General features: G+C 32.8%; 3 protein-coding genes across 12 annotated transcripts; 1 reads left to right on the plus strand and 2 right to left on the minus strand.

Moving 5' to 3' along the window:
- Positions 1-1,277: 1,277 nt before the first annotated feature.
- On the minus strand, positions 1,278-4,474 carry LOC117235423 (mitogen-activated protein kinase 1). Its single transcript, XM_033497429.1, has 8 exons — positions 4,281-4,474; positions 3,366-3,492; positions 3,157-3,267; positions 2,831-3,082; positions 2,586-2,753; positions 2,297-2,485; positions 2,092-2,224; positions 1,278-2,005 (listed from the first exon to the last, which is right to left on the minus strand). The coding sequence occupies exons 1-7, from the start codon at positions 4,403-4,405 to the stop codon at positions 2,099-2,101; spliced, it is 1,098 nt and encodes a 365-aa protein (XP_033353320.1). The 5' UTR covers positions 4,406-4,474; the 3' UTR covers positions 1,278-2,005; positions 2,092-2,098.
- Positions 4,475-5,019: 545 nt separating this feature from the next.
- On the plus strand, positions 5,020-6,281 carry LOC117235425 (DNA-directed RNA polymerase II subunit RPB11). Of its 2 annotated transcripts, none has more exons than XM_033497432.1 (4): positions 5,020-5,213; positions 5,295-5,384; positions 5,471-5,645; positions 5,710-6,281. In XM_033497432.1, exons 1-4 carry the CDS (start codon positions 5,161-5,163, stop codon positions 5,743-5,745), a joined length of 354 nt encoding a protein of 117 aa, XP_033353323.1. In that variant the 5' UTR covers positions 5,020-5,160; the 3' UTR covers positions 5,746-6,281. The 2 variants fall into 2 exon arrangements, with proteins under 2 accessions (XP_033353323.1, XP_033353322.1); XM_033497431.1 differs by having other exon boundaries at positions 5,021-5,209.
- LOC117235416 (restin homolog) lies at positions 6,031-26,643 on the minus strand. Of its 9 annotated transcripts, XM_033497415.1 has the most exons (22): positions 26,417-26,643; positions 25,659-25,801; positions 19,918-19,986; positions 18,734-18,886; positions 18,464-18,661; positions 16,721-16,922; positions 15,619-15,838; positions 14,406-14,450; positions 13,223-13,363; positions 12,981-13,145; positions 12,375-12,395; positions 11,349-11,529; positions 10,610-11,281; positions 10,409-10,527; positions 10,032-10,344; positions 9,810-9,961; positions 8,031-9,709; positions 7,871-7,961; positions 7,760-7,790; positions 7,508-7,682; positions 7,259-7,437; positions 6,031-6,985 (listed from the first exon to the last, which is right to left on the minus strand). In XM_033497415.1, the coding sequence occupies exons 2-22, from the start codon at positions 25,768-25,770 to the stop codon at positions 6,939-6,941; spliced, it is 4,965 nt and encodes a 1,654-aa protein (XP_033353306.1). In that variant the 5' UTR covers positions 25,771-25,801; positions 26,417-26,643; the 3' UTR covers positions 6,031-6,938. The 9 variants fall into 9 exon arrangements, with proteins under 9 accessions (XP_033353306.1, XP_033353307.1, XP_033353308.1 ...); XM_033497416.1 differs by lacking the exon at positions 19,918-19,986 and having other exon boundaries at positions 26,417-26,642; XM_033497417.1 differs by lacking the exons at positions 25,659-25,801; positions 26,417-26,643 and adding an exon at positions 24,986-25,126.
- Positions 26,644-26,716: the final 73 nt, after the last annotated feature.

Below are 26,716 nucleotides of genomic sequence, written 5' to 3' on the forward strand. Positions count from 1 at the left end.
AATTCATTTCATAGGTGATATTCACAACAAACTCTTTGGTACAACCACTGAAACCTAGGTCAACAAAAGTCACAACTCAGATCTGTTCATTGAGATCTCTACTTTTACAAGAAGCTTGTTAAGCTCTGGAAGAATATTAATGAAAGGAAAGATCAGAGTGCATATATTTTGGTAGAAGATAACAATTTAGTCAATTTGGCTAAATCAAGCATCTTTCACATTTTTATACAAGATAACTTTATTCCTATTATGGTTAAGCTCTCTGTTATCTTATCAGGGTCTCAGTCTAGCTTCTGGGATTTCAAGTTTGTGCTCATAATCAGAGATGGTTCGGCATATCAAATTAGGTAACTGGATATCAATGCACAATTCCAATTCTAATGATTGGAGTTTATTATTAATGCATAATATTCTTATCCTTCTTGTGGATTTGGGAGAAGAATAGATCTAACGTAATTCCTGCGTGTTGTAAAAGACGACTAAAAGAGAAACTTATTTAAAAATAGAGATCTGAAGTAAAAATCGCTAGAAAAGATTACTAAGGCACCCCTGGAGCTACTGTTAGAAATAACAATATGCAAACCGGTAGTGTTAGATTGGTGTATAAATGGACATCAGCTAATATATCCAAATACTCTACAACCGAAACCAAAAGATACCAACACAACATTCCCAAACCTAGCAATAAATGCTTTGGTAGAACAACTGTCAATCACCAAAGCTAATTAATCAAAGCAACGTATGACATGGATACACCAAATGAACAGAACCGTCATGCTACTACACAGTAACAGTACCCGCAACTACAAGACGTCATTACGTAACAAAGATTCATCGACCAGAAAAAAAGTCGTGATTAGAAATAACAGATACAACGCATATGAATTGCAAAAAATAAAGGAAGAAGTCACGAAAAAGTCAAACACAGACGAAAATAGTCTACAAAAACAAAATCATAAAAGAAGAGAATCGCAATACCGAATGATACAAATATTGTACAAAAAGAACAGAAAAAGATCACGAAATTAATAATAGAAATGAGACAGCTCTGGAAATAAAAGGCAGTAACAATAGTCGCAATAGTCCTATACACACACGTTCACTCAAACATACAAGAGGCAGTAATACCTATGACAGCAGCAATAATCATAAACATGCTGCAATAGTAACAGAAGAACATATGACCTGATAAACAAAAACCTGTCGTATGATCTTTAAAACCACAATAGTAGAATGAAGTTGATAGAAAAAAAAGATAATATTAATAAAAGAACTACTATCAGCAAATATTTCAGTGAATTTAATGGCTGTTCAAAATATACTGTATGTATGTGTATTCGCACGCACACGCGTGTATATACACGTTGGTTACAGCAAGCACGCAGTTACAAGTTCTCTTTTACTCTCTCACTCTCGTATTCTCTCACTCTCATTCTCCCCCTCTTTTTCTCTCTACGCACTTACATTCATTTTATCGGTCGCCGCGTTACGTGGCTTAGAATATCTCACACATTACACCAACCACGTCACTCGCTCGGCAATTAAATCACAGACAATGTGTATGATACGGTGATTAACAATAAATCGTCAACTAGCGTTACCTATATATAATTCGGGATAAATAAAAGTTATTGTACAAATTAATATTATGCATTCAATTATAACAAAAAAGGACACTGTATTTTTGTTTCTTTTTTTTTTCTCCGGTAAAGACATGCGAATGTACAAGTATATGCACGGACACTGCGGTTTATTTATTTCTTTACCTCATTCACCGCTCCCTTCGCCCATTTTCTCAAATTCGCCTGTGTGTATGTCTTGTAGCTCGACTTTTAAGCCATGCTCCGATAAAACGTTTTCGTAAAAGTTTCATTTTGTTCTGTCTTCTTTATTTTTCTTTTTTCTCTCTTGCATCCATTGTAGATAACTGTAAAAGAAGTACACTTCTGTTACTCTGACGTCACACCTTCGCCTCCTTTTCGGTCGTCCTGCAGGCTCGCCGCAGCTGAAACATTATTGATCGTTTTAACATATATTGATCACTTGTTGTTTCATTCGGGGTTCGACAGTGATCAAAAAGAGAGTAAATACCAGTAGACTACATAACGTTTTCTTGATGATTCTTTTGGAATAACAGAGTTTCTTCGAAGATGTATTGTTTCAATACTTCTTTTGGAAGATCATCTAGCTCCATATCAAACTTAAACGGTTCCGCTGCAACTGGCTAAAAATTGGGTATATTATAAAGTTATCTTTGTTATTTGTACATTGGTGTTTACTGGTAAAAAATATATACTTCGTCATCTGGATCATAATATTGCTCTAAATACGGATGCGCAAGTGCATCTTCCACAACAATCCGTTTGTTAGGATTAAATGTCAACATTTTATCTAACAAATCCAAAGCTCGAAGATCAGCATCTGGAAATAAACTTGTCCATGGAACCTTTGGTTTAAATGGTAATGATTGAAGATAATTTCGTGCCTAAAATATAATTATTCAATGCAATCTATATCATTTTCTCAGTGAAACAAAATGATATTAAACACAAAAGAATTACTAAACATAAAAAAACAATTAATACTTTTTCATTTATGATGCACTCAAGATCCTCAGGAGATGGTGATCCCAGAACTCCTAATATATGGTTCAGTTGGTCTAAGTAGTGTTTGCCAGGAAATATTGCTCTCCTTGAAAGCATTTCTGCAAGAATGCAACCAACTGACCAAATGTCTATAGACTTAGTATAGCCCTGCAAAATAGAAATGAGATTTAATATCTTGTTACATTCGTTCTAAATTGAAATTGAACAATCCATTATTTATTTACCTTGGAATTAAGCATTATTTCTGGAGCTCTATACCACCTTGTTGCTACATATTCAGTAAGAAAACCAGCATGATTATGCTCTGGATCAGCAACTCTAGCTAAACCAAAATCACAGATTTTAAGGTCACATGTGGTATTTAATAGCAAGTTGCTTGGCTTCAAGTCTCTGTGTAGTACATTTGCAGAGTGAATGTACTTTAATCCTCTTAATATTTGGTAAAGAAAATAGCATATGTGATCATTACTAATAGCCTGAAAATAAAACAAGTTTAAGTATATTAATGTTCCTTTAAATAACTTTATTCATAGTCATTTATTATGCTGACCTGTGTTTTGAGAAGTTTATATAGATCAGTTTCCATTAGACATTGAACAATATATACATCTTTCATTTGTTCTATAGTAGGTGCCCTTAATATATCCCTTATATCTATTATCTAAAAGGAAAATGTAAAGTGAAAGTATATATTTAGAGTAGTTTTATACATATATATCTAACTGGCTAATACATACATATATACATCAAGTTACTCACATTTTCATGCTTAAACCTAGTCAAAATTTTTATTTCCCTTAATGTTCTTTGACTATATGTCTGATGCTCAAAGGGAGAAATTTTTTTTATAGCTACCTTTGTGTTTGTTACATTATCATAAGCAGATCTGTAAAAACAAATTCCAACATTTGAACCAACATTTGAAACAACATTTGAGAAATTACTCACAACTCTTTTTTTCTTCATTAAAACCTATTTCAATATTATGCATACAAAACATAGCAACATCAATAACAAAGGATGGTAGTGCAACCTATATACAATATACTGGTATCTCCTAATCTGAAACCACAATACAGGAAATGGTTCTACAATATTTAAAAGACCTCCTTTTTAAAAATTAAACATATGCTGGAATTTAATTCCCAAAATGTTATCAAGATTACAAGTTACAACTCCAAAATATTGAAAATAAAAATAAAGTATAAAATTTAATTAAGTGGTCATAATGGAATAGTAAAAGAATTCTCAACAAAGACAATTTGAAAAATTTTGCGCATGAAAGTTGGTCGCTTCTACGAAGATATTATTCGTCATCTCATTAACGGTACAATGATAAGACCGATAAGTGAGAGATAAGCGATGGAAAACAAGGAAGTCGTAACATTAACACGCAAGTGGACAAGGATTTGAAAGGGTGTGACAACCGTGTTCAAAACTGGCGCCAAAAGACGACGATACATTACGATGAAAAGCACTTAGTAGCGGCTACAGACGATATCGGGGCAAAATCAAAATCTTTCGTACGCATCATGGAGCAAAAATCTAGTCATAAAATCGTGAAATCACTCGATGACTGTATTTTTGATTGTTTATCTTTCGGCCTGTCAGCTAGTCAATACGAGGTCGAATGTTTTCAGAAATAACGCGAGAAATTGACTCGAAGACACTTACACGACCATCCCGTAGGCACCCTCGCCCATGTACGATAAATTCGTATATCGTGGCCCAACCTCGAAAGTTTGTCCACGAACGACTTCGCAATTTGGATTCGCACTTGCAGAACCTTCACCCGCCATTTTGACAACTATTTTGCGGCTCCGGCGAAGTCAGAACAAGTCCTGCTTCTTAGCCGACTGGTCACGAACGACATTGCGATTAGATCGACTTACGAAGGAATTTTACGTGTTACAGTAGTGCTGCCTAGTGATCGGTTGTCAAGCACTTCAAATCGTATCGAATATGTTCATGTGGCGAACAATTCGAATCGCTTCGAATGGGATTTGGTACCCCAAAGCTCCCAAAAGTATTGAAAGTTTCGGAAAGTCTTGTCTTGGAAGTCTTGAAAGTATTCGATCATCGATCATGAGATTTCAGAAACGATCTCTCTTCTCCTTCTTTCTAATCTGATTGCTATGAATTTCGATATCGTTCAAATATTGAATTCTATTCTGTTATAAATACATTGTTATATTAAAAAATGTCGGGACAATAGAAAGTTTAAAATAGCAATTGTTCTTCCTTTACTTGCTTGCTTGATTTCTCTATAGAAATTTTTATGCATAAATACATGTATATCGTTAAGTTTCCTTTTTGTATTTTATTGCTGAATCATGCAGCTTTGAAATATGCGAAATAACATTGGCAATGTAGAGAGCGCTACAGTTGCAATGCAATTAACTTTCTCATCTATAGTGATTTAAACTGTGACGAATTGTCAGTTTGCGATCTGTCGTTGCTGTGTTATTGTAGTGGTTTTGTATTAATAATTAAATTTTATAAAAGGAGTCCTCCAGAGCTATAAAACATTAAATATAATTAAACTACAATATGAATGCGCCTCCGACCTTCGAATCGTTCCTTTTATATGAAGGAGAAAAAAAGTAAGTATTACAAACCATTGGTTAACCAATTTAAAGGTTTTCATTAAAATGAAATACATGCATATGATTTTTCCTCTATTTATAGAATAATCAAAGAACAAGACACTAAAGTTCCCAATGCCGCGATTTTCACTGTTAATAAGGAAGATCATACCCTTGGAAACATGATACGCAAGTAAGTACATCTTTGCAATTTCACAAAAATTTATGTAATTTTTATAATATGGATATATCATACTAGCAGTTTCAATTGTTCATTAGTCAGCTACTGAAAGATCCTCAAGTCTTGTTTGCTGGATACAAAGTTCCACATCCATTAGAACACAAATTTGTAATTAGAATCCAAACTACATCAGACTATACGCCACATGATGCTTTTATGCATGCTATTACAGATCTCATAGCAGAACTCTCACTATTTGAAGAACGTTTTAAGGTAAAGAATAAATATATATCATGATTTGTTATGTGACTATAATATTGTGTGTGTAATATTTCAGGAAGCTATTAAGGAGAAAAAGGAAGGACTAGATTAAGTCGTATCTTTTTTCTTTTATATTTATAATTGTATATATGTAAGGGATTAATATGTATCTCAAGTTTTTAGATTATTAAGAGAACTAATTTACTTTAATAAGTACACTGAAAATGACTGGTATTTGTACATATGAATAAGTAAATAAAAACAAAAAAAAGATCTCACTCTTCATCTTAAATCAATTTTTCTTTCAAAAAATAGGAAACATAATAAAAATCAGTTCTTGTTATTTAAAGTAAGTCATTGCTGTGTAATTTAAATAAATTTATGCAAAATGCTAAAATCAGTCTCTTACAATTTTATTTTTTTTAACTACAAAGTTTAGTTATAATTTATTAAATGTACATTTCAAGACAAGATTCAGATTTGAGACAAGATATCAACCCTGTATTAAAGCTTAAAGTTAAAAGGCAAGACAACGGTAAGTCATAGTAGTACAATTCTGCTGAAACGAATTTTGTACAAAGATTAATGGCAAAGAAAAACATACATACGAAATAATAAATACTTACTTTCATTATATTTCAGTACAAATTTTTTTCAGAAAAATGTACTACCAATCATGTTGACATAAGTTCTGAGACATTGTGAAGAAACTCTGTGAACTAATTCTAATGGCTCGATCATTGAGTTTGTCAATTAAAGGAACTATTATTAAATGTGTGACGTTTTTTGATACTAAATAAATTATTAAATACAGTTACAGGTTGACATAAATAACTAGTATGTACATAATTACATTTGTCTTTCGAACGTTTCTTGACGTTCGAAGTTTCGCATGGTATACGTTTAACTGTTTATTACATAAATAATAAACTATGCTCCCATTCTATAATATAATTCAGCAATGTATCATAAAATAACTTAGTCGTAACTGGTAATAGAACTGGTATATGACTTTGTACTTTAACAATCACATGAAAGCGCAACGAATATACACAGAAAAACATTCTGGTGAACATATATAGACTTTCAAATCATAAATTTAACACGAGGAGCACACATTTCTCATCGAATTGTCGATGTATTTTGAATGGACACACATATTTCTATGCAGGAAGACATGCACAGAACTGTAGCATTAAATTCTTTTATATAAAAATATACTCTGCAAAAATTTTAACAGGTCTTTTTTTTTGTATCTAAGATCTTTAGAAGCAATGAGATAGGTCAACAAATGACAACACGCCATTAAAAGGTTTCAGCATCATCGCAATCACGAGTATCATGTCCAAACACTGTAAAACAGGTAAAACAATCGTAAATGGAATTGGATAGAAATACGGAAGATTGTTAGACGGATTAGTGTGAAATATTCAGTGTATACTTTAAATAATAACGTATTAGTCTGTGTTAAGGTATTTGTCCAGTTTTTAACTAATATTTTCTAGGAATTAAAAAAGTCATTTAAAAGAATTTTAAACGCTTGCTTTTGTTCCTAGGAAAAAAAATATTATAAATGGATATGGAGAGAATTGCAATTCGCAAAGTTTTAAAGAATAAATTCTTACTTTCACAGTTTTCGCAGTACGGTCTTTCCACCGATGTTTTCTTCGGGGGCTTTACGACCTTTTCCGTATCTAGAAAGTCTTGAGCTTGTCGTGGGCAATCTTCCGTTTCGTGTAAATCAAATTGTTCACAAATATCACAGAACATACGTGGCGCAGCCATTCGTTTTTCTAATGTGGTTCTAAAATTAATTAATGAATATCATACCATTGTTATAACATAGGCTTATTTAAAAATTAAATATTACGAACTTGGTATACTCGTCAGCTTCATTGGCAGGTACTCCTATTTCAAGAACTTCAACTTTACATAGTAAAGCTTCGTTTTTACGTTGCATCTCCACTATTACAGAATTTAAGAAATCTATTTGACTTTTTGCTGTTTCATATTCCTCTTTTAACTTTATCATGTCAATATCTTTATCAACTGAAATTAATAATTTAGCTTTACAATAGAATTGAAAAATCAACAAAGAAGATTAATGAATTTTAAATAAATTTTACCCATATGTTGTTTCATATCACCTCCTGCTGCCTATAATATAAATGAAAATCTAGATATATTATATATTTATTTGTAGCAAATTTACATTAAATTGAAACTCAAGTACTTACATCGTAATTATTCTTTATGTTTTCACGAGTAAGTTTTAATTGACTCGTTGCTTCTGTCCATTTAGCAGTAATTTGTTTATTTTCTCTTTCCCTGAAATGTAAAGTCCATATAAACGTGTGAAGTATTAGAAAAGTATGAAGTTATTTTTTGTGTACCTACAAATTACTTTGTGCTTCTTTTAACTGTGCAGATTCCGTGGATACAAGGTTTAATTTTTCTACCAAATTTTGAATATTTTTCTCGGTTTCTTTTTCTTTAGTTTGTATGGTATTTGTTAACACTTCAATTTTCTTTTTCTGTTCTACAAGTAATCTTTCAAGAGATTCTTTACTATCAACTAGATTTCTATTTTCTTTAATCGCCTCACTTAGTTTACTTTGCATAAGTTTAACTTCTTCATTTTGCATCTGTTCATCCGTTTTCAATTTTTTCATTTGTGCATCTTCTAAGGCTTTAATTTGTGCTGTTAATTTATCGATTGTTACTTCTTTGTTATTCAAATCATTAACTTGTTTTTCTATCGTATCTTGAAGCGATTGTTGATGTTTTTGCAATTCAGAATTTTTCTGCATTGCAAATTCAAGCTCAGTTTGTTTAGCTTTCATTTCACATTCTAAAGTATTTTGTAATTTCATCACAGATTCTTCTTTGGAGCTTTTCAATTCTTTTATTATATGTTCTGATTCCTGAAGCATGTTATTTTTTACATCTAGTTCTTTTTGTATAGTCTCCAACTGTGATTCTAACGTTTTTATATTTTTCTGTAATTTTGATTCTACAGATTTCAGATTATTTTCTAAAGAAATTTTTGTGTCCGTGATGTTAGATATTTCCTTTTCCTTCTTTGATAGCATTTCTTGTAATTTTTTCATTTCCTCTACATTATCCGTTTGTTCCCTTTGAATAGACGCAACAGTGTCATTGAGCTTCAAAATTTGTGCTTCAGTGTGTTCAGTTTCCTTTTTCATTTGTACAAGAGCATCTTCTTTGACTTTAATCATTTCCGCAGCAACATCTAGTTTATCCCTCAATTCTTTTACTTCACTGGACATACTATCTAACGACGTAGTAAGATTTTTGTCAGTAGCTTCTTGATTAGCTATCAAAGCTTCGTTCGTTTTCTGTAATTCTTCATATTTTTTTTGTAACTCATGCAGATTAGAATCTTTTTCTGTCATTAATGATTCTAATTTCGCACGGTTTGTTGCTTCAGCTTCGAGTTTTTCTGTCAATTCTTCAATTGTCCAACGATTGGCACTTTGATTAGCTTCTAACTTAGATTTGATCTTTTGTAAAGTCTTTGTTGTCTCTTGAGAACTAGTTAATTCCGTCTTTATGTTATCAATCACTTTCTGAAGAGAAGACACCTCCTCTTTATGTGTATTTTTTAAAGTTTCATGTTGTTTTTGTAGATTAAGAATTTCCTCTTTGTTATTTTTTAGTTCATTTGAAAGATTCAATGATTCCTGAGTTCTTTCTTTAAGTTCTTCTTTAATGTAATCATTTTCTTTTATTTGTTTTTCAAGTTCTACATTTTCTGTTTCAAATCCTTTTATTTTGCTAGATAACTCCACGTTCAATTTCTTCTCTTTTTCCAATTCAGATTTATTATTTTCTAATTCTGAGCGTTGTTCTTGAATTAATGTATTAGCTTTGTTTAATTCTGTTTCGATATTAATCAACTTCAACTCTAATGATTTGAGCATAGTTTCATTTTTGAATGCTTTATCTTTAAATTCATCAAGTTCTTTTTCTTTTGTTCGTAAATCCTCGTTGTATTTCATAAGTTGCTCCGATGAATCAGCGGAAGTACTTATCAAATTTGCAATATCAGCTTCCTAAATATAAAACGAATAATTAAATATTTTACATCTAAAAATTAAAAATCTATATATCTATTAAAAATCTAAATAAACTTTAAATAAAGTAACTATTTACCAATTTTTCCTTTTGAGAAGTGACTTGCGACAGTTTATTTTCTGTACCTGCAACTTGTTGATTTAATTGTTCTATATTGCTTTGAAGTCCTTGGAATTCATTCTCCAGATTTGTCTTAGTTTGTTCCGATAAAGTAAGTGCATTTTGTAAATCTGAAACATAGACAACAATAATCTTAATTTAGCGATACAATTACTGAAATTTGATATTTATATGTTTTACCTAAAGTCTTTTGTGTGAGATTTTTTATTTCTTCATCTTTATTGGCAAGAATCGACTTCAATTCAAGGACATCATTTTCTAATTTACTGAGTAATAATGATTTCTGAGATATATAAGCATTTGCTTCTTCTATACATTTTGCTTTCTCTTCAATCTGGCCCTGATAACGTTTAGTTAATTCTTCTATTTCAGCTGCAGTTGTTGAACGAAGTTCTGATAGTTCCTTTTCTTTCACTTTCAACTCTTCGCTTAATTTCTTCAATTGGACTGAGGAATTGGCCTCGGTAGCCATTAAGGAAGCGATATCATGTTCCTAAAATAGTAAAAAGAATTATATTTAGTAGTAGAACATAATATTTATAGAAAGAAGTACTTACCAACTTCTGCTTTTCCTGGACTATTTTAAAACTATCATCAGCAATTTTTTCGTACTCTTGGATTTGTTTAGAAAGCGAATAATTCTTTTCTTCCATTAACTTGAGCCTTTCGTTTAGTTCTGTAAATTAATTTAAGTAATATAAGTTAAGATTACACAGCTTTCTACTCTAGTACTTGGACATCTTGTATTGTGAACATACCTTCCAGTTTCTTTAAAGCAACAGATAATTCTTCATCTTTTTTCTTATTTATATCAATTTGCGTGGATAGTTCAACCATCAGTTTTTCAGTCTCAGATATTTTTTGATCAAGCTTAGTAGAAACTTCTTTAATCTTCGAGTCTTTCATATTCAATTGTTCATTGAAAGACTCTGAAAGTTTGCTAATTTGCTTCATATTCTCAGTCTTAAGATTCTCCAATGCAACATTTTGTACTTCTAACTGTTTTTTTGATTGTAGTTCTAATTCTTCTGTTTTTGCTTTCAAAAGATTTTCCTTCTCTTCGACTATCTTATCATAATTTGACTTCAATAATTCCTTTTCACTTGTACTTTCCTTTTTAATATTTTCTATCGTTTCTGCAGCTTTTTGCAACTGCTCTTTCAAAGCATTTGTACTGTGTTCAAATTGCTTTTTCATATCTTCTATCAACGTATTCTTTTCCTCCAAATCTTTCGTCGCACGTTCTATTTCTGTCCGCAAACTTGTCTCTGATTCTTTATGAACCGCGCTTTCTTGTTGATTTTCTTTTAATTTTGATTGCAATTCAGTTATTTGATTTATATATTGCTCCATAAGTATTCTTTTCTCTTGCATCTCATTCTCAAGATTATTTCTACTTTCCTCCAAAATTTTATTGCGACTCTGTAAGTCTAAATCAATTCGTGATTAAAATAAATTGTACAAAATAGTGCATGATAAAACCCTTTCCCAAGGTACCTTCGAGTTGCTGCGTTTCTTGAGTAGTGGAGTTTGAGACTTCATTGCGAAGACGGGTCAGTTCTTCTTCCGTTTCGAATAATTTGATGCTATCACGTTCAAGTTGACCGACACGTTCTCTTTCTTCCAGCAACAGCTTTTCAAGATCTTTGATCTTATTTTCATTTACAGTATTTATCACCTAACCACAAACGTATTTGTTTAGTATAATAATAAATCAATTTAAACAGACATTAACTAACACAAAGTGCATTAAGATATACAGTATCAATTTTCTATCCATAAAGTTGGTTTAGGCGAGAGTGCAATAAAATACAAAATATAATTTTTTTTTGTATGCTTCAACAAGTGTAAGACATATTATTTGACTTTGCAGAATAACAATATACAACCGTGTGTAACATAATGGAATCAAAAATATACAAATTTAACACAGTATGATAAACAAAATATGAAATGAATAGCTAATAAATAAATAAATAGAGTACCAAATAAATAAATAAAAAAGAATTACATTGATTCTTAAATTTATCGTACGATGACTTAATTATTTACTACATATTAATAATTGATTCTTATGTAAAGCACAAATTTGGCGTGAAAAAAAGCAATACTGAAAATAGCAATTATGTTCATAGTGCACCGTAAAGCGTGTTAATCCCGCACCTTTCTAACGGATTGTACGTAACGATTAGATAAAAATCTATTCATTACATGTTACAAATTTATCTTTTTCAATCTATAATCCTTTCTTTTATCTTTTTCTTTTATATGCCCTAAGTAATTTACATACGAGCATCAAATAGTGCTAGTATAATTTCAACTCTAATATTTAATGTCAACGAAGATTGAGAATCAATTAGTTGGGGAAAGCATCGAAGAGATACTGCGACATCACATATTATTTTGACAAACTTGTGATGAAATGCTAAACGACATGACTACAGTGATGGTAAGAGAAGCAGTGCAGAAAAACAGCATCATCAACCCCTCCTCTATCCCAAATGGCTGCCATCGGATACTCACACATTGCTCACTTCTTTCTTTCTGAAAATAAACGATAAGTTTTTTACGTTAACCCATAGCCTAGAAACAAGCTTTTGTCATATACCATACGAAATCTTTCATTTTTTATTTTTGGTAAATTATCTTTTTAGACTTAAATAACTTTCCAAAGTTCTAATTATTGCTTACGAATGATTTGGGTCGGGGGGGATTTTAACACTTTATCGTTTTGAATTGAGTTACATATGTATATACTATGTATATACTAGCTTTGCCCATCACCATTTTATATACAAGCTCCTAATACTAGGAAAAGCATGTTAATCTAGTCCCTAATTTTAATGTTCTGTAGTTCTTTGAAATTTTGCCAAGCAATTGATGTATAGTTAAACATCTCAGAACAGAAGTAGAAATTTGGCAAAATAAAGTGAAACAAGAAAAAATATAAAAACCATGAACATGTTTTTCTATTCCACCTCGTGTTTTGTCGTTCGTTTAAGCTATTTCTAAAGTTCTTCCTAAAAATGTTCACACTTACCTTACAATATATCTCATATTAAATTAATATATTTTAATATATATCGTTTTATGTCTGGAATAAAAATTGTATACAGTTAAGATGTGTACCTGAATATCATCCTTGTTAACCGATTCTTCCTCGAAACGAAACAGGAGATCTTCACACTTCCTCTTCTCTTCCTCCAATTGTAAAGCAAGTGCATTTTTCTCTTCGAGTAATTTTGAAAACGCAATCTCCGCGTCAGTAACGGTTTTTTGCATTTTCTCGCGATACTAAAATTGAAATGACACTTTTCAATATTATCATAATATTAAACGACTAAATAAGCTACGCATGATAATATTACAACCTGCTCATATTCTTTTACTACTGAAATAAGCGACTGTTCTGCCTGATCTGCTTGATTTGCTGCTTTCGTAATTCGTTCACGTTCTAAATCTCGTTCCTTCCGGAGGATCTCGATTTCCTGTTGTTTCTCCTTTAACGTTTCCTAAAAATGGTGGAGATATGTGTAAAAAAAAAAATTGCTAATATCGTTTAAACATTTATTAGGAATGCTCTATTGAAAGGATTTCTCAATGCAGCATTACAATACATATTTAGTCAAGAAATTCATATCATAATCGCGCGAGTTTATATCATAATAACACTTTCTATGTTGATCATAACAAAAGCAAATATTTAATTATTGCCATCAAAACTGTGTGTCTATGTACTTATGCAAAGACCATGTTTATTCTATTCATAGTGTGCTCTTTATCTTGACAGATTTTTGTCACTATTCTTACGTTACTCGAGAACCGGTTTTTGATGAATACGTGAAAAGCAAAGTAAGTTTGCTCGATAAAAATGCAAACCGCATAGCGTTACACAGATACAGAATTTGCAATTTAAATATACATAATTATCGCTATATACAACAACGAGGACATCGTGTCGCTAACGATAAATACACATCGAATACTTTATTCTCAACACGAATCTCAAAAGCGTGTAAACCGAGCAGGTTGAATTATTTATTGCACACTTGATTTGATGACGTTTAATTAAATAAATACGAGTCGCATCACAAATGGCAGCGAAATAAATGATTGGAGATAAATTTCACAATACTGGTAACTTAGAATGCTTTCGTTCAGTTTAAAAAAATAAAATAAAAAAAAAATTAGTTTACTAGAAAAGTATATACTCATCCAGGTGGGAATGAGATTTTTAAGGAGATTAAAAGGAATGGACGGATGATTTTATTAACATCACATACAAGTATCAAAATACTTTTGTAAGCTACTTATTGTCTACTATAAAACTAGTGGTAACGCGCTATAATATTCTAAATTCTAAATGAATCAACATGACAAATCTTAACTTTCAAATCATACTGATTATATCTGAAATTATGCAAATACATAGTCACAATATGTTTGTTAATGTATTTCTATTATGTGGAGTGTATGAAGGATATCATCTATTATACTTCTAATTAAAGAGGGTATTGATAAGTAACCGAAATAAATGTTAGATCATAATCTCACCTGCAGGGTGATTCGTGCAGGTGTTGAGGTGCGAAAACCAGGCCGCTGGAATTATAGATGCAACAAAAAACAAAAATATATCATGCAACAGCCATACAGTTAATCCACTCAACTCCTACCTCTTATTTACTTCCTCTTCCAATAAATAAATATATATATCATTTTTCTCTCGATAAAAAAAAATATATAAAGACTCTGTGAAAAGAATACTGTACGAATATATGACTTTTCTGTAAGCGTTCTATAAAGTTAAATACGCCCAAAGATTAGGAATACTGGATATCTCTTTGGATCGTAAATTAGGTTCGACTTAAACTAATCTCTAACAATCGACAATGTTATTAACAAGAACAACAGCAATGATAACAAATGTAACACGCACATACAGATATATATATATATGTATCTGTATACTGTATGTGTGTGTGTGTCTATATCAATCTAACAACATCACTATATGACTAAGAAGCTAACAACTCGCAGTTTCACTCGCAAACGCGTTTCAAAGCAGGTTTAAAGGAGGTGATGCTTTATTTATACAAACTAGCAGAAACGCGTTCATTGTACTCCTTGGAATAATCAGAGAATTATTTATTCTACAAACAAGCGTATCTAATACTTTGAATCTTAAGGTACAAATCTGGTACCAAAGCAAATACACGTTTTCCAAAATTTTAAAGCCATTGCCACCATCTGTTCGAGTTTTTTTTCGTTACCTTTGCAGGATAATCACAGCAAAATTTTATTCCTTTCTTGTCTTTTTCTTTTTTTTTTTTTTTTGCGAAGATTCAAAATTTTAGAAATACATAGAATATATAACAAAACAGCCAGATGTGTGTTCATATAGTACTGACAATTTCAATTACATATAATTACAAAATGGTGCATGATCTCAAATTTTTGAACATTAACGCGTTCGTAATACATAGACTGCGGATATTCATACAGATTCAAATTTTATTAAGAAATGGAACCTAAGCGAAAGTTTGTACTCTAGATATCGTATACGCACGTTCTGCGCATTTACGCGTTTTTAAATTTCTCAAAAATGTATAAAAATCCGCAATCATCGTCCCAAATGAGAAATCTATTCTTTCAATCCCCTGATTGTTCGAGCGGAGTGGCAAATAAATTGGACAGTCAGGAATCTGCGTTCTGCAGAGAAGATACAAGCTGCAGGCGATCTTCCTCACTCTGGCTCCGTGAATCTTACCCTCGTGGCGCTAACACCAGCCTTGGTGGCTGTGCTCGCGGTGCTGATGATGCTCGACATCGAGAGCAATGACTCTCTGGAACCGGTCTTCCTCAGGGACGTGTTCAGGGCGGCGCCAGTTGGCTTGTGCACTATGCACGATGACCTTTTGCTGGACGGCGACCGGCTGACCTTGTGTGCGGGTGCGAACAGACCGTATTTAGGTCGACACTCGAAGTACCTGAATGAATGCTAAACTGATTAGCAAAGCAGAGGTAGAAAGCAGGAGCTAATTGATTTTTTTATATCGTTTTTCTTAAACTTTATCCACTTTCTAAGTAACACAGAGATTTCTCTGTTGTCGTGTGATTCATTTTGTTACATAATTAATGGAACTAATGGAAATTTAGTTTGATCTTTTCTCTGATCGTTTTTCAATAGTAAAAGAGAATACTGGTAATAAATGTCAAGGCTGTCGTCGTTATCCGTTTACATTTGTATGCAATCGAAGTTATAAATACAGCCATTGGCGTGATCGAATCGAGTTAATTAATTCGAAGTTGCAGAATCTAGGGAGAAGCTTGATCGAACAAAACGCTACACCCACGCTGCGAATACCTGTGCTCTATTATGATCTGAATTAGACATTTCTACAGCTTAAAATCTATACCGTTCTTCCGCTTTATATATCATAGATTAGATTCGCAGAGGTATTAAAAAATATATTTCGTTGAGAAGATTTATCAAAAAATAAAACAATTCAACAAAGATAAGATCTAAAAACAAAAGAAAGATGATAATAAAGAGTCCAAAGAATCTAAGAAGATAATAGAAAAGTTTCTTTTTCTTTTAAATTCAAGCACCAAAGTAATAAAATAATTTGTCTAATTTTCTTGGACAAACACGTTTTAAGTTAACAAGGGAATCGCGAGGAATGTGTAAATGTTAAATAACAAAATGAATCAGACAGATAAGAGTAAAAATGTAAAGACTGATACATATCTCTTCAGGGCATAAAAAATTGTTAAAATGGGGAAAAATCCATCACGCATTGATTAGGGAAGCGATGTTGGGCGACTGAAATTTTTGGTCCAGACTATAAATTTCGAATATCGATGCAGACCTCTTATCGTTGACGGAACCATCGTTCTTTCCAATCGGCTCATCTAGTTCCACACCGCACCATTCGCCAAGTGCAAACTCTGTGATGCCGATGTACCTGAGGACACCGGTTTTGCTGCCTTGACTGGACGATACTATTACCCTGTCACCTATCCTGAGATCCCTCTGCGACACCGTGGACGATAGACTCGTCGTTGATGCGTCTGCGTGACGAGTTACAATACGTTTCTTATAACAGATGAATTTTTTACAGTAGAAGAATACATGCATGAAACATTAAGATAAGATTACGTAAAACCACTTTGTCAGAAGGTGTTTAAGATACTGGTGATTGGAATTAATCCTCAACTACAGTTAGAAACGAGACTCCTAATGAGTGTAAGGATAGATATGCTATCACGAATATTTTGAACGTAAGATGTTTTTAAAAAGATATAGAATAAATATGTGAATGTTAAAATATTTCTAATATTAGTAGTAATAATGATGAAATAAGGAACACAAATGAAAAAAGAAACTCATTAATAGTTTTACAGACAATTTAATTAAAATCTGTAAACATTGAGAATTTGATAGCGAGGAATTTTTTAAAGAAACAATATATCAGTAAGGATCGTTTAAATCTAAATCTTAGTTGAGGGTTAATCCAAAAATCCACTGTTTCTACATTTACAATTTTTACAATTTAATCGACGATAAGAAAGTGAGGAAGCGGTATCCAAATTTATTTATTAAACAGACAAAACTCGTTGCGTGGAGAATTAACTACATAAATAATCGGACATCGAAAAACCTAGACTACGCTACGATGCATAATGGAAGAGACAGTATAGTACGTCGTTCTATTTGGGGAGATTTAAAATTTCAAGTGTTTAGGTGATAACGCTACAGAACAAGGAATATTATACAGCATGCTATGTATTAAACACAATAATAAAACAGTCTACATGGTGCAACTTTAAGCTGTACAGCGTGCAACTGGACGTTCACTCGGAAAAGCATAAACAATTTAACAGAGAATTTTGCAGAGATCATTTCCTTACCTAAACGATCCTGAAATAATCAACGATTGTCAAATAATAGGTTGTTGCATAAATTCTGTCTGATTCTTGATTTACATAAACAGGTTGCAGTCAATGTTATAATAAATATGACAATTCCATACATATACACTGTCTATCATGAATATTAGAACACCCATTCGTTACATTTGTTGAAAAATTTTAACCGATACGTATCAATGAAATAACAAACTTATAATAAAGTAACTAGAAAATAAAAGCAATAAAGAGCGTTCAATTTGTATGATGACAAATGTGGTACCAAGAAATTTTCATCATTTTCAACCACGGAAACGAATAAACAATTTTGAACTCGTTAAAATGCAACATACGATAAATTGAATGATTTTTATAAAAGATCCACGTAGATCAATTTTGTACATCGGATTTCTGCAAGATCTACTCTGGCAGATATAACTTATGCAGCAACCTAACACAACTTATATTGTACAATTTACACGATACTCTATAATGTACATCTTAAACCTACAAAATTCTCGAACAGCAAACGAACAACTCGTTTCTATTCTACGATTCTATCGAGAGGAGACACCCAAAAGAGGAAAAAGAAAAGAAGCAAATTCTTTCAGATTCTTCTTGTACGGCTCTCGTTCCAAGCGTTCTTAAACAGAAAGTTCAAGCACACTACGGACGAGGAGAATATTTCTTGCAGCGTTCCTTACTTAGAGACGGAGATATGGACTTGCTGAGGCTTCCTTTCGCGCTGTCACTTGGCGACGTAGGTGTCTTTTGTATCGGTGATGTTGCAGCGATGATATCGGTCAACGGTGCTCTGGTCAGTCTGGTCAATCGAGAGAATATTCCTCGCTTTGGTTCGCATTGGAAATACCGACTGCCAGCCACGGATCCATCGTTCTTGCCTGAAGCGTCCACTCGTTCGTTAATTTTCGTCGAAGATGATTTTCTCCTCGAGGATGACGGCTAGAGCTTACCAATAGGTTCGTCCAGTACCACTCCAGCCCAATCTCCAGGGGCAAATTGAGTTTCGCCGATATAAGCAATGGAGCCTGGTTTTGTGCCACCGACCCATACTCGATCTCCTATTATGAAGCTGTCCGTGTCCTCCGTCAGAACCACGCTGTTATCTAATCAGGGTGGAATTACATATAAGCGTGTTTAATTGCGCTGCTGAGTTGCTTTGCTTCGTTAGAGTTTTTTGTTCAAGCGTGTTTTCTTTTCTCTTTTAATTTGTTATTTCGGGGAGGAAAATAGGTTCGTTGAGCGGATTCTCTAAATCGAGTCTTTTCTTTTGCTATAATTTTTCTCGATTCGATATTTCAGGAACGCAGTTTATCGCTCAAGTCCTTTCTTTTCGATTTATTTTAGAAACGAAGATAAACTCGTTAAATACGAGTTCTCTTCTCTATTCTTATTTTATTTAGGGAAGGAAGGTTGACTCGTTGAATGGGATTTTTGATCCGAAATTTTGCTTTTTTTTTTTTTTTTAATAATTTTATTTTATTATTTTACAGGGGAAGATATACTCGTTGAGTGGAGTTTTTAATTCGAGCGCTTCTTTCTTTCCGTTCTTTTTAATAATATTGGCAAAGATTCCTGTCGGTGGAATATTCCTTTTTCTTTTCATTTTTACGTTAATAACGGCTATAGAGATCGTTCATTAGGCATCAGGCATACACGCAACAAAAGCTACACAGATTCACAAGAAAAACGATGTAATTGTATGTAATCGTTATCGCGGACCGATGCGAGAATAATCGCTCATTTTCAGAAAGATTAGTCATGTCTAAAAGAATCTGAGGTCATGGGTGTGTTGATTTAAGTACTGCGAGAATCACAGTTTCTGGACGAATGCCAAGATAACAGAAATTCTATCGCAGTCGATGCAAGAATGAAGTCATACGAAATTCACTATACTTTTTGCACTGCGGTGCACTCAATTATTTCTTAGTATATTCTTCGTATTAAATACTTTAATAAATATTATAATTTATCGATAGGGAAATGCGATTGGATACAAAGTGACCAAAGAACATGACAGGGTTAATATCTTATCATGTAAATCTCTAAAAATTTAACGATTATTTTTTGCATTCACTGTAGCAAAGACATAAAAAACTAGAAGGAAAAGAAAACAGAAAAGAAACAAAGCACCTACCTGATCCTCTGCGCAGGCCAGCCTCGCTTAATCGACGGCCGTGCGTTTCCCAGAGATGATCCATCTGGTCTGTGGTCATGCAAAACAACGCAGAACAATGCAAATCAAACGAAACAAAAAGCATGCTTTCACGGGGCAAACAAGCTTCGTTTATCTTCATTTGGTCTTCAACTCCGTCGAAGAGTTGAACGCCACGAAATACGATTTAAAAAAAAGGAAAAAAAAATTAGAACACTAAAGTGGATATAGTGGACGTCACATTGCGTAGTGAAAGATCAAGATTCGTATCATGTGTTACGCATGATAACACAAATCGTAATACGTTTTTTTTTTAATTGCACTTTGCTGATACGTAAGACAGGAAGTTCATTTCCTATGGGCCAAGTTATTAAGCGTAAAGTTATGTAAAACAGGGATCAACGAGGCGTGTTCAAGTACAAATCGATCGATGATGATGCTGTAAAATTTTGCATTTAAGAGTTTAATGAATGCGCAAGTAAATATATTTCATATTGATAATTAGATATAATAAAAATATAGTTTGAAATAATTGGAAACATGTATCTGTGTATTCGAATTTCAGTAATTGAATATTTAGCGAATACTGAACAAATTGATCAACAGGAAACAAATTTAACAAATTTTAATTACAATTTTAATTACGTACAATTTGGATATATCGAGTACTCGAATATTATCCTTTCGCTATTCAATCGTATATCGTAGGTTCCTACAGTATTTCTACTTTGCTATTTTAACTTCGTTTTGATACTTGAGAATTTTTAAAATATTCATTCATTTTTTGGGCAATTTCATTCTATTTATTTCAATATAAATTATTTAATCATTGAAAGAAGATGGAATGAAAAACAAAATATGTATCGTAGCTGTCTCGACAATAATTTAATTACAACGTAGGTCGAGCGTGTTATCTCGTAGCTTACGATCTCTACTAGTAAAAAACTAGAGAAAAATGTCGCGATTCGCGATTTAATTAACTATTCATGAGCGATCTGTGGGCGAGCCGGTGGTAGTAGGTCGGTCGCGTGGGTAGAAGCCTCTGTTCTACGAGATCAATTCGCGATTAGAGCGAAACTATCGAACATTGGATCATGCATGCACGATACGGTTAAAGATAATTCTCCGTATGAGATTTTTCGGACATAATACTTGCAATGTACGAAGATTGTACAATCTTCTGTATGATAAGAAAAATGAATATAAATAGGATGAATTTTAGAATTAAGAAAATGAATAAATAAATAGTAAAATAAGCTAAAAGAAACGATAAAGTAAGATTTCTAGAAATCCTTTCCAAATTTCTCCATTGCAATCAATTTGTGAAAAGTATAGAATTTAAAGTAATATAAATTAAAATAATATAAAATAATATAAATAATTCATATTCAATAGTAAAGGAAACCTATATAGTGATAATTGTTACAATATTATATTGCAAGATAATTAGAATTATTGCGTTGCAATAGTAACTAACCGATTTGTAACAATATTATAAGATAATCGTACAAGATATATCGTAAGATAATTAGAATTACTGTATCACAATGATAACTAACCCAAGATGAATACCAACCCCAAACTACTGAAGTATAAATCGGTTAAATAATTTAAAAATCGACCATAAAAGATTACGACGCAGTTCTACTTTCCAAATACATACTATATAAAGATCGATGCATCATTATCTAACGCTTCGAACCGTCACACGTGAGTCATTCAGAAAAAAAGTACAGAGAAGAAACCATGCAAGTCGGATGACCAATTAAGTTCAGGTAAATCCTACATATAATGAAATGGCTATATAAAGCAGTAGTCTTATTTTAATTTACTTCTAGTGACAAATATAGTGAACAAGATGCTATCAAAATAAACTTTGTATAGTATCAAGCACTTTGACCGGCTGACACGTGCTATGCTTTGTGATCAGATCCGTACAAATAGTCATACGATCCAAGATATTTCGGTTCCGCACGGATGTAGGTAGACGATCCATATGTAAACAAGGTTAATAGTAGTACCGATTCGATTACTATTAAGGTCAGGTGGCAATTTGTTCCTGGAATCTAATCTAATGAACATCCCGCGTAACGCGATCTTCACAATCTCTGTGACCGATTCGATTTTCAATCACGCTCAACCAGTCACTCGCTGATGCATCCAATTTTTCTTGCGTACATACTCTGTTGAATAATATTGAACGATGTATTCGTTGTAGAGTTTGAAGTTGCGGTTGGAAGCTTTGAAAAAGTTGCATTTTTCTGGAAATTTGAATTTTAGATCATGATTGATTTGTTAGAGACGAATTCTAATGAAAATTGTGAAAGGTCGTAAAAAAGTTTTTCAATATTTTCAGAAGTTTAAATATCGCGAAAATGAAATGTATGCGCCACGGTTCCTCTTTAAGAAACTCTATGCTAGATATTCTAGAAATTCCACTTTTAGATATCTTGGAAATGAATTCTAATGGAAATTGGAAATTCATATAAACAGATTTTTCCGTAATTTGACAAGTTTAAATATTATGAAAATGCAATCTAATATTTGTAGCTCCTATTCGAAAGAATAGATAATAATGTATACGGTTGAAAATCCTTCTAACATTATTATGGAAGATTATAGAATAGACAATTTTTACGCAAACCCTCCTATCTTACATATAAAACGCAAATGCTTTGCATTTAAAGAAAAGAAACTTGGTCCCAACCCAAGAAGGTGTACCTAAACTTTAAGTATAATGAAATTATTTAAGAGAGTATCGGTAATGCATGCAAGAAATTATGTTCTACGTCCGATTAACGAGTGATGTGTATCCATTAAAGGAGATAATGAATGCGATTCATCGTGTTGTGTTACTGGCGCCAACAAGCTGGTGGATGAAATTCGTGAATTGATCTCAAAACCGGTTGCCACTGCCGGTGTGAATATCAAAGAGGCCTAAAACAAGTAACATCTTCGGTCTCGTCCACCATATTTAGTCGATGGTGGCACACGGTGTTATTGGACATCATGAAACCGTGATTACGTCAGAACGAAAGATTGTCACTTTAAAAAACCAAGCATGACCTATGAAGGAATGCTAATGGGACGTGGAGAAAAAAAACACGTGTAAACATTTGTATGACGTGTTTGCAACGTTGGTATCACGCATGCGATAACTACTCGACCAAAGAATTTTATGAATATTGGTCACCGTGAACCACAAGTAAAAAGAAACATTAGGTATAAGACACAGGTAATGATCTGAATGATTCACATTGAAGATAATTAATAGCAATGGGGATGAATTGTTGATGTAATCATACATGAAACATCAACTGTTAACCTTTGCCATATTAATATCTGCAATAAATTGTGAGAGAATGAGCGGATGATAAAAGATAACTTGAGGCCTTAACTGGCGGCCTTTCGATCGTTAAAGGGTTAATACATAGAAAACACCGATTTTTCTCCTATTCAAATTAACAAGGCTACTTTCAGTTCTTTAGGTTTCCGGTAAAGGGGAGTCATCCATACTACGACATTCTCAGTTTTTTAAATTCTAACAATAGAATATTCCAAATTTGTTCAAACCCTGAATGAACTATCCTCTATCTCAATCACCATACGTTATTATCATGCTCTCTTAGGTAACTCCAAATAAAAATATACAATTCGAAGAACACCAAAGTGCGCTCAATCTTGTTTTCCTCCTCCTCTATTAACAAAGAATCTCTTTAATGATGAATATCAGATACCAGGAAATCAGATCTACGTCTACGTTTCGATGCCAATTTGCAAATTCACATTGTTACCTTGAGCTTTTCTATCGCGTTGCGAAACTCGAGCCGAAGCGGCGCTACGCGCACGACCGATCATAGCTGCAAGGTGGACGCCGTGAAAATCCCTGCCCGAAATGGAAAGCGTGGCGAGCACGTGGGAGGAAAGACGAAACGTACGGTTGGAAATTGAGCGTACAATAAACACACGCGAATTGCATAACGCAATGTGCGTCATACGACGATGATTGCACCGACTGCACGCGTTGCGAGTCCCTTCCTAGCTGCGGTACAACCGAGCCACTGGATGAACCAATAAGGCAAGATAGCTGCCCTCGATGCGAGACCAGGCGCTTTTGTACGAGGCTAGCGTCTCTTTTCGCCCCGCCCGCCCGTGAATAATCGAACAGACTATCTGGATCTTGCCGCTTGTGCGACTATTCTAGAACAACATCAAGGTTTAGTCTTTGATCATCAATGGATACCCTTGTAAGAAAGGTTTTGGGGCTGAAGTGACTGGTGCTTCAGAGGTCTTTAGGGTCTTTAGTCTACCACTGTAAAGGTGGTGATGATATTTGAGCTGAAGCGATACTCAGAGAAGCCAAGGGATGATCAGGATTCTTGAGGAAATCACTTGATAATATAGAGCTTAATCTGAGAGAAAGAGGGAGAGAGAGAGAAAATCTGAGAGTTCTAAAGTTGATCTGTAGGTATATAATGATATATGCGATGCACTTCTGTGAAATAAGAGATATGTATGATATTTGGTAATTTGGTTGAGGAGTCAAACATGTATGTTATCTAACAGTTTGAAATGAGAATTTAAGGCTGAGACATTTGGTGATTTAAAATGGAAAATACTCACAGAAATAAAGATTTTGCATCTCAATATAGTTAATTGACTGATTCAAACATTACTTTGAAATAACTGAGAGTAGAGCTATAAAGTAAAGTAAGAATACGTCTGAAATATTCTCTACAACTTTCAAAAACAAATAAGTTTCTGAAATGAATGGAGAACAGCGAATAAAGGCTTGATTAAAATCAACCCTAACAAATACTGACAGAGAATCTCATAAAAATATCCATTAAAAATTTAAAGAAAAAGTCCATCAAACACGACCGAATTAATTGAAAAAAGCAAATTAATTAATGATCTATCGTTTAATTAGTAACGTTAAAATCAAGTAGAATTCACTTTACCATTCCAACTGATCTCTTCGATGAAACAAAGTGTTGACGGTACTCGATAACGATCTTAGTATTTGTTAGTGAGAAATCGCTATATTTACCAGATCGCTCGGACGAGATGTGTTGCGTTGAGAGGTGGAAGAACGACTCGCGAGAAGTTCGAGAAGTCAGACTTGTAAAAGCATTCGTTCACGCATGTCTCAGGGTCTCGTGGGCGTACTCGTTTATGCGGCGTGGGGAATTAACGGAGCCCTTTATTTGTATCGTTTCCTCGACTAATATACACATGTGCTGAGTAGGAATCACATTCGACGATTCGTTATTCATATTAATTCAAGTCGATTTTATAATTGTTGCCATTATAGACTATAAATACAAATGTTTACATCGACTTTTCTAGTTACTCTATTTATAAAGAACATTATGAACATAAAATAAGAGAATAAACGATATTTGTATTTTAAATGATACAACAAGTCATATAATAATATGATCATGAGAAGTTTAAGGAGATTTCTATGATTAGATACTATCTCCAGGTGATATTATGTTATCAAGTGAATTTCTAGAACCTGTTTATACATTATGTATACAATTAAAATATGATGCTTCTTGAAATATTTAAAAATTTTCTTCGAATTAAGTAATGTTTTACATGTAAGAGACAAGGTATATTGGACACTGAAGCTAATAAAATATTGGATAAAATCATATAATCTTTCCAAAACATGCATATACAGTGTGATATAATAAATAAATTTACAGAAGACTCACTCATTGATGGTCTTGGAGGTGATGGCGGAACAGCTGGTCTTGGTGGTAAATTGCTACATGGTCGACCAATTTTTGAGGGTGGTCTTATTCCTGATGGTTTTGGATCAGTCATCTTTTATGTATACACTCACTGTTATATAACACTGAAACATGCAAATGAAGGGTTAATAAAATTGAAGGAAAAGTACAACATACATAAAAAAATAAAAATTCTAAAATATAGATATACATTGCTATATTTTAACAGAATATTAGTAGAGTAACAGTAATATATAAATATTATGGTATACAAAATATCAATGGTAAAATTTTATACGAATTACAGGATTCAATACTATATATAACAAAATAATTTTAATTATAAATATAAAAATAATCTTAAATCGTCTTAATTGCCTTTCAATTCTTTATTTATATTTAGTTTTACATTGATTTTCCGAAAGAAAATACATTCGTATCGCACTCAAAATTCAAAAATCATAATCGAGAAGTCATTAAAGTACGTTGAAGTCGAAATCAAAAACTTGAATTGCGCACGCACTTAAGTAAAATACGTAATAATTATGACAAATGTTTGACACTTGTTAAAAAGCATAAAAATACGATCTATTACCTTCACATATAAAAATAAAACATGTTAAAATATGAATTTCATTTGAAAACGGATATTATGACGTTAAAAAAATGTCAAACGGAAAGTTAACCTCATTGAGATGAAAGTTCATTGTTTAAGAAGAAAAGAAGAACAGACATCATACCTTATTTAAATATGACGTGATGTTTTTGGGCACAATCAATTAACATATTTTACAAGCAACAATTAAAACATCACTATGTTCACGAACAAGCACCGCGAAATATTCGCACAAATTCACACGGCGGCCAACGGAAAAGTGACAATTATTGGCGACAGAAGCGCTGTCACGGTCTGCTGGCGAATTAATTTTTAACTTTCTGTCAATATTCCTTGTATTTAAATGTAATTATTTATATCGATAAATCTCTTTCGCACACTGTCCGATCTTTTTTATATATTTAACATATATTTTATAACCTTT

The sequence above is a fragment of the Bombus vosnesenskii genome, unplaced genomic scaffold (genome assembly GCF_011952255.1).
Source record: "Bombus vosnesenskii isolate JDL3184/JDL3185 unplaced genomic scaffold, Bvos_JDL3184-5_v1.1 scf7180000013316, whole genome shotgun sequence".
Taxonomy (NCBI): Eukaryota; Metazoa; Arthropoda; class Insecta; order Hymenoptera; family Apidae; genus Bombus; species Bombus vosnesenskii.